This window comes from Cyclopterus lumpus, chromosome 17 (assembly GCF_009769545.1).
Source record: "Cyclopterus lumpus isolate fCycLum1 chromosome 17, fCycLum1.pri, whole genome shotgun sequence".
NCBI classification, from domain to species: domain Eukaryota; kingdom Metazoa; phylum Chordata; class Actinopteri; order Perciformes; family Cyclopteridae; genus Cyclopterus; species Cyclopterus lumpus.
Window position 1 is genome coordinate 2607787 of NC_046982.1, and position 9739 is coordinate 2617525.

Consider the following 9739-nt stretch of genomic DNA (forward strand, 5'->3'; position numbering starts at 1 on the left):
GTCTTTGCTAACAGGGCATGTACCACATTCCTTCAAAGTAGCTGTAATTAAACCTCTCCTGAAAAAGCCCACTCTTAATCCAGAGGTGTTGGCTAACTACAGACCAATCTCTAACGTTCCCTTCCTCTCTAAGATCCTTGAGAAAGTAGTCGCAAATCAGTTGTGCGACTTCCTACATCAGAATAGTTTATTTGAGGAGTTTCAGTCAAGATTTAGAAAACACCACAGCGCAGAGACAGCACTGGTGAAAATTACAAATGACCTCCTAATTGCATCAGATAAAGGACTCATCTCCGTACTGGTATTATTAGACCTTAGTGCTGCGTTCGACACCATTGATCATGACATCCTATTACAGAGACTGGATCAGTCGATTGGCATTTCAGGTACCGCACTAAGTTGGTTTAAATCCTATTTATCAGATCGATCTCAATTTGTATTTGTAAACGATGAAGCCTCAATGACCACCAACGTTAATCACGGAGTTCCACAAGGTTCTGTGCTTGGACCAATGTTATTTACCTTATATATGCTTCCTTTGGGCAATATTATCAGGAAACACTGCATAAACTTTCATTGCTATGCAGACGATACTCAATTATATCTATCGATCAAACCAGAGGAGACCAACCAGCTCGCTAAAATTCAAGAATGTCTTAAAGACATTCCTGATGTTAAACTCAGACAAAACTGGTTAGTTATTTTACTGGGCCCTGAACACCTCAGAGATCAATTATCTGGTGATGTGGTTTCTGTAGATGGCATTTCCCTGGCATCCAACACCACTGTAAAGAATCTCGGTGTTATCTTTGACCGAGACTTGTCCTTTAACTCCCATGTTAAGCAAATCTCAAGGACTGCATTTTTTCATCTACGTAACATTTAAAAAATCAGGCACATCTTGTCTCAAAAAGATGCAGAAAAGCTGGGTCACGCGTTTGTTACTTCCAGACTAGATTACTGTAACTCCTTATTATCAGGCTGCTCTAATAAGTCTCTTAAATCCCTCCAGTTGATCCAGAATGCTGCAGCTCGTGTACTCACAAAAACTAAGAAAAGAGATCACATTACTCCTGTATTAGCTGCTCTGCACTGGCTCCCTGTAAAATCAAGAATCACATTTAAAATTCTTCTCCTCACCTACAAAGCCTTGATTGGTGATGCACCATTATATCTTAAGGAGCTTGTAGTACCATATTTCCCCACTAGAGAGCTGCGCTCACTAAATGCGGGGCTATTTGTGGTTCCTAGAGTCTTAAAAAGTAGAATGGGAGCAAGAGCCTTCAGTTATCAAGCTCCTCTTTTATGGAACCAGCTTCCACTTTCAGTCGGGGAGGCAGACACAGTCACCTCATTTAAGAATAGACTTAAGACTTTCCTCTTTAATAGTGCTTATAGTTAGGGCTGAATCAGGTTTGCCCTGGTCCAGCCCCTTGATATGCTGCTATAGGCTTATAGGCTGCTGGGGGATGTTTTAGGATACACTGAGCACCTATCTCCTCTTCTCTCTCTCCTTATGGATGAATTTACATCTCTCCATTGCACCTTATTAACTCTGCTTCCTCCCCGGAGTCGTTGTGACTTCACGTCTCATAGGGTCCATTGGACCTGGAGGTGTCTGATGCCTGGTGAGCCGGCCTCCCGCGTTGGCCCTGCTGATGCACCCCGCCCCCCCTCCTCTCTACCTCCTTCTGTTTCATGGATTGGAGTTCCATTCATACATTGTCATATTCATGTAATGTGTTTATGTAACTTTGTAAATGCTGTTCATTCTGTACACATGACATCTATTGCAGATTGTAAAGCCCTCTGAGGCAAATTTGTAATTCGTGATATTGGGCTATACAAAATAAACTGAATTGAATTTAATTGAATTGAATTTATATAATGCCTTGACCATGTTTTAGCCCACTTTAGATTATTTATTGATGGAGTGCTCTGGAAGCTAAATCAATGAACCACCAACAAAGGTTTGGGCCAAATAGTGCACACAGTATGTTGTAACTTGTTTCAGACACTCCTTGTTCCTTGATTATCCCTCCAGTGGTCAATGTGTCACACCTGTATGTCAAGTTGGGTTTTTGTCCTGTCTCCATGTTTGTTTTGTGACTTCCTGTTTTATTTTGGAAATGAACTCTCCTCTCGTTTCAGGTTCCATGCCCTTCCTCTTGTGTCACCAGTCTGATTGTCTTCCCTGATTCTTAATTTTGTCCACCTGTTTCCCCACTTCCCTCATGTGTACTTATAGTCTTTGTCTCCCCTTGTCCTGTGCCAGTGTGTCTGATCCTTTGTCCTGCACACACGCCTTGTCATAGTCAAGTCCAGGTTTCAGCATTGTCGAACCTAGTGTTAGATAATTATTTTGTTCCCGTTCATCCCTCTTCGGAGGAGCTAGTCATTTCCAGGTTTTTTTCCCTGTGATTTTTTGTTAGTCATTTCCAGGTTTTTTTCCCTGTGATTTTTTGTTAAGAAATAAACATACTGTTAGTTAAACCTCCACTCTGCGTCCGAGTCCTCCTCCACAGTTCCCGCCCCGTGACACAATGCGATCAGCAGGGAAATGCAGAACAAAGGATGTCCTGAACATGATTCACCGTGCTTTGCCACTTTCTCCATTAGGAGTGGAAGCTGCAGTCGAGTGGTTGATAATGGCTGGCCTCAACACCTTCAGGTCCACACAGTCCCTCTCCTTAATGAAGAAATTGTAATTATAAACCAAAGTCAAACCATCAAACCTACCAACATCAATACATCGGTTCTTGTGTGTCCCTACCTGGTGATTTCTGTCTGTGATAATGGCTGAATAGTCCATGTGTTGCTCCTTAAACTCCCTGCTGCACCTCAGACCCTCTCCTTCGTACCAGGTGCTGCTTGGGACCTCTGAGCTTATTAAATCATTGTTCAGTAACACTACCTGCATCACATCAGACAACTAATATGTGTTTCTGATGACATTAACTGCTCTGATGATCAATCATGCTCATTCTGCCTGGCCTGCACAATGGGAGGGGTTGCGTACAGGCATTGATGGGTAACCATGTAACCCAGAAAATAGTAAGATAGAACAGGAAAATGGTTGTACAGAATTAAGAGCAGAGTAGGTATGAGGAGCACAGGGAGAAAGTCGAGAGAGGAAAAATAATATCAAGGTTGCATTTTGGTCATACAGGATTAAACTGTAGGCTAATTAAAATAGGAAAACATTATACAGGAAGGTGTAAATGTTTTCATCAAGAAGAAACTTTAGAACATGTTCAGCATCACCAAAATATGATGCTGAGAGCGAGCTGATATGTAATCTTGAAGTTGAGATATGATTTACATGATCAAACTAGAGAGAATATATTTTTATTTACATTTTTGTTGTCTTTATTATTAGAAATAGCTCAATGTACAAGTTGAGTCGCTATCCACAATTCAGACCAGTTGGTGTTGTGGCAGAATATCGCCAAAATGAAGAGGAAGACAGCATACGGATTTGGGCCACCAGCGGGGAGCTGTTTATTTCCATGTTCAAGAATACAATCTTACAACAACTCCAAAGAATCATAATCCCTACTGTAAATCTGAATTATATACCTCCCTTCACGACACTTTACACCAATCAGACCCAGACACATCTGGACAGATGTTTACTTACATATTTCTTCTGTCATTGTCACATATTCTCACTTTCCTGTCTGGTGGACTTCTTGCCGGTCATGTAATGTCGTTGGCATGTCACATCATGTTTGTATGATGGATCTGGCTGACATTCTGGTCATGTCTCTAGTTTTCTGGGAAATGCTTTCATTTTTATCCTTTTACCAGATGTGTTCAAATCACATACAGGTCACATACATTGGTGCTGTTGGTACACCAAAATTGTCTACGATGAGTCCACAAATGATGATTTTCCACATTCTCTGTCTCCTCTCCTCCTCCCTCTGTGTTGACATACCTCAAAGACACGTTTGCAGGGCCTCTCCCCCTAAGCGGTGGCCTTTTGAGGCTGCTGTCTTCGGGCATTACGCCTCTCGAGGACTACAAGCCTGTGCATGCAGCCTGCGCAGCCCTCATCTCAGCCCTCTCGGCCCGAGCTCCACACGGGCTGTGCTCTGACACAAGCAATGGGAGATTTCAGTCCGTTTATATGGCATGACTCGGGAAACACTCAGTCAGATATTCTTGCTTATGAATGAGTGTGTTAGAAATAGCATTAGGAACTAGAATTACGAGACAGGGCCAATGTTCCATAAATACCAAATTAAGTATTAATTCCTGGAATTATTTCATGAGATTTGGAGGGAAAGAAATAGTGCAATCTGTTACCTGTTAGTAAATCCACAAAGCCTGACACCTCCAGCTATTATCATTATTATTATTAGTTGCTAATAGTATTGCCCATACCAATACTGCTTCTTTTTATCATTATTATTCTATAACATCCACTGTTGTTGCTATTGTTGGTAGTTGTAACTTGTTCATCATGCCTACTACTCTCATGATATACATTTAGACATTATTATTTCTTAGGCGAGAAGGTTAACAGTATCATAGCAGAATAGATGATCTAATGTGGATGCTGTTGACAGTGAAAGTAATAAAATTGAGAAATAATTTAAGATGAAGAATTGATATTGAAAAGAACTATGGCTCTATGTGGTGGGATGGACTGTTAATTCAATTAATAAGGTTTGACAACTAACTAGGTACTCAATTTTCTATCAGTGCGGCCACTGATATCTGATATTTACGATATAGTTAACAGAATCATTCAAGGAAGGGTCATTAGTTCAGTGATACAAATACTTGTATGAATCTAGATTAATACAAATATTACATAGAAGGATATGCTCATCACTATATACAGTTAACAAAGCTATAAGAGTCAAGGGGAAAGATGAGTCGAGAATAAGGAGCCATTTGTAAAAGTAGAAAAATGTTCATACAGTTGGCGATTTAAGCTTTTAACCAGAAAGTTGTGTTGTATGTACTGTAGCATCACAAGGGGACAGGTAGTGGAGGGGCGCTACATTCCCACTCAGGATCAAAGGTCACACCACAAAATGGCCGCCGTTGCCAACACTACATCTCCCAGACTGCCTCATTACTCACCCAGCTGCAGGTGCTTAAGGCACCTTAAGGCTGGGAAGCTTCATAAAAGACAGAGGGGAGCACACATGGAGGGAGGGATTTAGGTAGGTTGGCAATGATGAAACTGTTAGCATTTTATAATAACGTTTGGGAAGTGGGGAGACTGCCTAGTGCATGGAAAGAGGCTGTGATTATCCCAATCAGGAAACCAGGCAAAGACCCATCAAACCCAACAAAGGATAGGCCTCATTGTAGGTAAAATTATCGAGAGAATGATAGCAGACAGATTAACCTTTAATTTGGAGACCAGGGGATTGATAACACCTCATCAAAGTGGATTTTGGAAAGGTAGAGGATCTATGGACCCAATTATTTGTTTAGAGACAGAATTTAAATTAAAGCTGCAAGCAGCGATGTGCGGGTCCTCGCTCCTCCTCCACGTCGGGGGTACTGGCTGGACGCCGGCTAAAGCGGCTCGGGAATGTCTGCGACAGTCAGAGTAAGGGTCTGTGAGTTAGCCTTTTTTTCCTGCATGGAGCGATGCTGGAAATTATACTATACTGCAAACAGTCCACCACTTGCAGTATCCACTGTATAGCCCAAGACAACATGCATCAACATAATACATTCGAAGTAGATCTGATAAATTCCCATCATCAGGAGTTCAGTAACGTATAGTGGCATGAAATACACAATAATTAACGGAAAGATCACACAAAAATCAAAATGGCTGATGTCCGGTATCGTTTAGAGCATGGTCCCAAGAGACTTTCTTTTCAGTTTACATGTTTTATATATGCCTACTAAGTTTCATAAATGTAGGTAGGTACTGCTTAAATTAATATTTGTAGGGGGCTAAAAATGGCAATATTGAGCGATTGACTCCAGCGCCCCCTATTGTTCAAATATTATGAACAAATTAGAGAACGTTAAGGGACTCAATGTGGACATATTCTAGCAATTTGGTGAAGATAGGCCAAGTCATTTGGAAGTTATGTGTCTTTAAATATTAGGCCACACCCCTTAGAGGTTCATTGGCCCATATCTTCTGAACGCAATGAGATATCAACAAGCTTTTGATAACTCTTGATGACATTGAACCAATAATACACCACATACATTTTCGTAAAGATCGGACCCAGCGTTTAGGGGAAAATGGAAAGAATGTGTTTTTTTACAAAATTCAAAATGGCGGAAAATCTAAGTAGAGGCATTTTATGGCCACTGGAGACTTTTTTGTAGAGCAGGTCCAAGTGGACAGGTATACCAGATTTCAAGTCAATCGGTCATTGTTAGCAAAAAGCGTAGACTTTTTGCCACAAGGGGGCGCTATAGAGAATCTTTTTAATACCCAAAATGTGAGACCCCCAAAATGTTGTGTTTTTCGGCAGTTCTGATATGCATGTGTAATTTAAGAACGTTTGGGATATGATAAAGGCCCCAAAAGGTCAACATTCCTGAGAGAAAATAATAATAATTCCTCGAAAAACAATAGGTTCCTCTACGACGAAGTCGTCACGAGGACCCTAAAAAGCCCACGTAAATAAGGAGTCTGTGTTTTTTTTTAAACAACCTGGTTTACTAGAAATAACATCAGATAAAGATGTATGGACAAACGATTGGACAAGTGAACATTTTTAGGTTTCTAGGTGTGTGGTTCGATGATAAATTAACGTGGAATAAGCAGATTCAGAGGATAGTTATGAAATGTAAAAATATTTTAAATGTGATGAGGTGTCTTACCTGGTCAGAATGGGGAGCCAGCAGGCCTGCAATGAAGATTTGTTGGGGTATTTTAGTATCATTCATGTGGCACATAGAGGGGTAAAGGGAAATGAAACAGCAGATAAATTGGCAAAGCAAGCATTGAACAGATGTCTGTCAGAACAAGACAGATATTGTATTTAGCAAAGCAGAAACTAAATCAATAATCAAAAGAAACATTATTAAGGAATGGCAGCACAGTTGGGACGCAGGAGGCACAGGAAGACATCTGTATGCTATTCAGAAGGAAGTTGGCAAAGGGAGGATAACAAGAGGAAGCACTGCAGAAGAAAATATATTAACCAGAATGAGGATTGGACACACAAGGCTGAACAAAACAATGCAACTAATAAATAAACACCCAACAGGACTATTTGAACTCTGCAATACAGCGGAAACTGTAGAACATATCATTTGCCATTGCCAGAAATTCATAATTGAGAGTGACAGGCTGAAGAGGAAGCTTGGCAGTAGAGGAAATCCAATTAAAAGATGCCTTGACCTTGGGGGCGAGAAATGTACTGCAATATTTGAAAGAAACAGGATTGAGTGGAAGGATATAGGTTAGGTTTATTTGTTATGTATTTTAAAGGGATAGATCCGGTCCACACCCCAATACAGTAGGTGGCGGTAATGCACCTTTTGTTGGATGCCATCCGCCATAAAGACGACGAGAAGAAGAAATGCAGGCGAGCCTCACTTCGCTTCTGCTCAGCTCTCTCCTCTTGACACAATGTCGAGACTCCGCGGTGTGAAACTGTTCGTGTACCAGCGGCTGACTGCAGCTGTCGACGAGATACTCGGACACTTGGAGTCAACAATAACCGAGTATGAAGAAGAGATGGAGTGCCGCCATCGCAAGCTGCTACATGCGGTTACCAACCCGGAGGATGGTTCGTAAACCAGCCCACTGATGCAATGATAGGGTGCTCTATACATCACCTAGATACGGGACTCCGAGTAGTCACGTGATGTTACGGTAGAACGTTAGTGGACTACGGTCTAGTCGCTCCGCCCCCCCGTGCTGTACGGCGGCGCGTGCGTTTTAGTGCAGATGTTTTGGTTTATTTCGCGACTCTTAACTGGCGAGTTACAGACGAATGCGTCTGTTGTTGTCGTGGTTACGACAGCAGTTGAAAGCAGGAAGAGAACACGTAGCTGTTCGCGTGAATGACGCATTGTTTAATTTTTCATGGCGATGTGAAACCCCTCTCATATGGACATGAGCCAATCCTGATCAGAACCGACCGGTGACCAATGTATGCCGGTTAGATTTGTGTCCGACTTGCTCTGTTGTCCTGCACACGTGGTCAACGATGACTTCACGAGAGCTAGGCGGCCGCAGTTTTTAGAGCAAGGCGGAGCAGTAGCTCTCCACCAACTGCATGGCCCATTGCATGATGGGAAATGCCCAGCTGTCGGCACATTAGAGAGCTAAATGGCTCTTAGATTTGACAACAAACACCACGTTCTGCAGACGATCCTGTTTTTCTGTGTAGTTGTAATACTTAATTGGCTATTAGTTTCAGGTTTAATCGAAATACATATATTGCGTGGTTGATAATATTAATAAAGCTTTTGTATATAACGCATATCAAAACGAGCAGCAAAGGGTTTCAGTCTCTTGAGGAAACAAGTCTTCTCGGCACTTGAAATGTTGCTTGTTGTTTGTGTGTTGAAACAGGAAGAGAGCAAAGCACACAATCGTCTTTGGAGCCTGTTTTGGGTAAACATGTGTCACGTAGAGGAAAACCAAGAGGATTCAAACTCATATCATTGTGTGGATAAATATGATGGGAAGACAGGGAACTGGGCATTCACGAGGACAGCTATGTGTTGTCTTCTTATTTCCAACAGCTGTTGCAACTAAAGCCTCCAGTTAACAGTGTTGCTTGATGAACTCAAACACCAGTCTCTGTTGTGCTCATACACCAGGTATTCTCAGATTTTGTAGGGACCCCTTACAGGGCAGAACCTTTTCCAAGGACCCCCTTATAAAGCGTATACTCTTTCTACAATTTGTACTCGGATGCCATTGTATCTAATGGTTTTCTTTACATATTTAGATTTAAATCATAACTATGTTACACTTTGGCAATTGTGATGAAACTTTGTTTATGTTGATAAAAATGAAACTGGTAATCATGATCCCAAACTGAGGATTTCATTGAATATTGCTTCCCACACATTCGGACAAGTTGATATTGGTACATTTAGAAAGTTTACTGTAATTATTGCATACGAATGTGTCTATCTACCTTCCTATCTGTGAAGAATTGATCAAAGTGCATGCTGCATGGCCGGGACTCTACATGAAGTCCAGTTCTTTCTCCTCATGTTAACATCACCCGAAGGACATCTGTTTGAAACTGTGTTTCCTGTTTATTTAGACACTCTACATTTGAGAGAGATAGTTTATTCACAGTTTACACTAACCAGATACCACAGCTGCAATGTGCATCTCCAATAACAATGGAAATTGTTTGGGTTTTTTTATTTGCAAAAAGACAATGCACATTAAAGTGAGCACTTTGGTCAATTCTGTACATTGCAGGCGGTTGGCCTATAATACACATTCAAATGAAACGGACGAAAGAACATCTGCACAAACAAATGGTTCATTTATGCTTGCATAGTCATCAATGACATCACCAACAGCGTTACTCGAGACTATCACGGCGTCCTTGCAGTCAGTTTTTCTAATAATTGGTAACCCCCAGGTCAAAGTACACACTTGGCATGTACAGTATGTGGAAGACAAATCACCAAACAACATATAACAGGCGGCACCCCATTAACTCACTAAGGAGAAAGCTAAAATAGAGATGGGTATATAACATGTAACAGTAATCCCAGGTAATAATTATCATAAATAAAAATAAAAAGATGCTAAGCACTA

General features: G+C 41.2%; 1 protein-coding gene and 1 long non-coding RNA gene across 2 annotated transcripts in view; one reads left to right on the top strand and one right to left on the bottom strand.

Moving 5' to 3' along the window:
• Positions 1 to 3431: 3431 nt before the first annotated feature.
• LOC117746871 lies at positions 3432 to 7584 on the bottom strand. Its single transcript, XR_004611364.1, has 3 exons — positions 7480 to 7584; positions 6820 to 6845; positions 3432 to 5561 (listed from the first exon to the last, which is right to left on the bottom strand). It is a non-coding gene; the product is annotated as an uncharacterized LOC117746871 (long non-coding RNA).
• Positions 6672 to 9739, top strand: part of LOC117746870 (zinc finger and SCAN domain-containing protein 31-like) — a 4580-nt gene continuing 1512 nt past the window's right edge. The window contains exon 1 of the mRNA XM_034556196.1: positions 6672 to 7733. Coding sequence (XP_034412087.1) covers positions 7490 to 7733 — 244 coding nt within the window. The 5' untranslated portion in view covers positions 6672 to 7489. The remainder of the gene's footprint in view (positions 7734 to 9739) is intronic.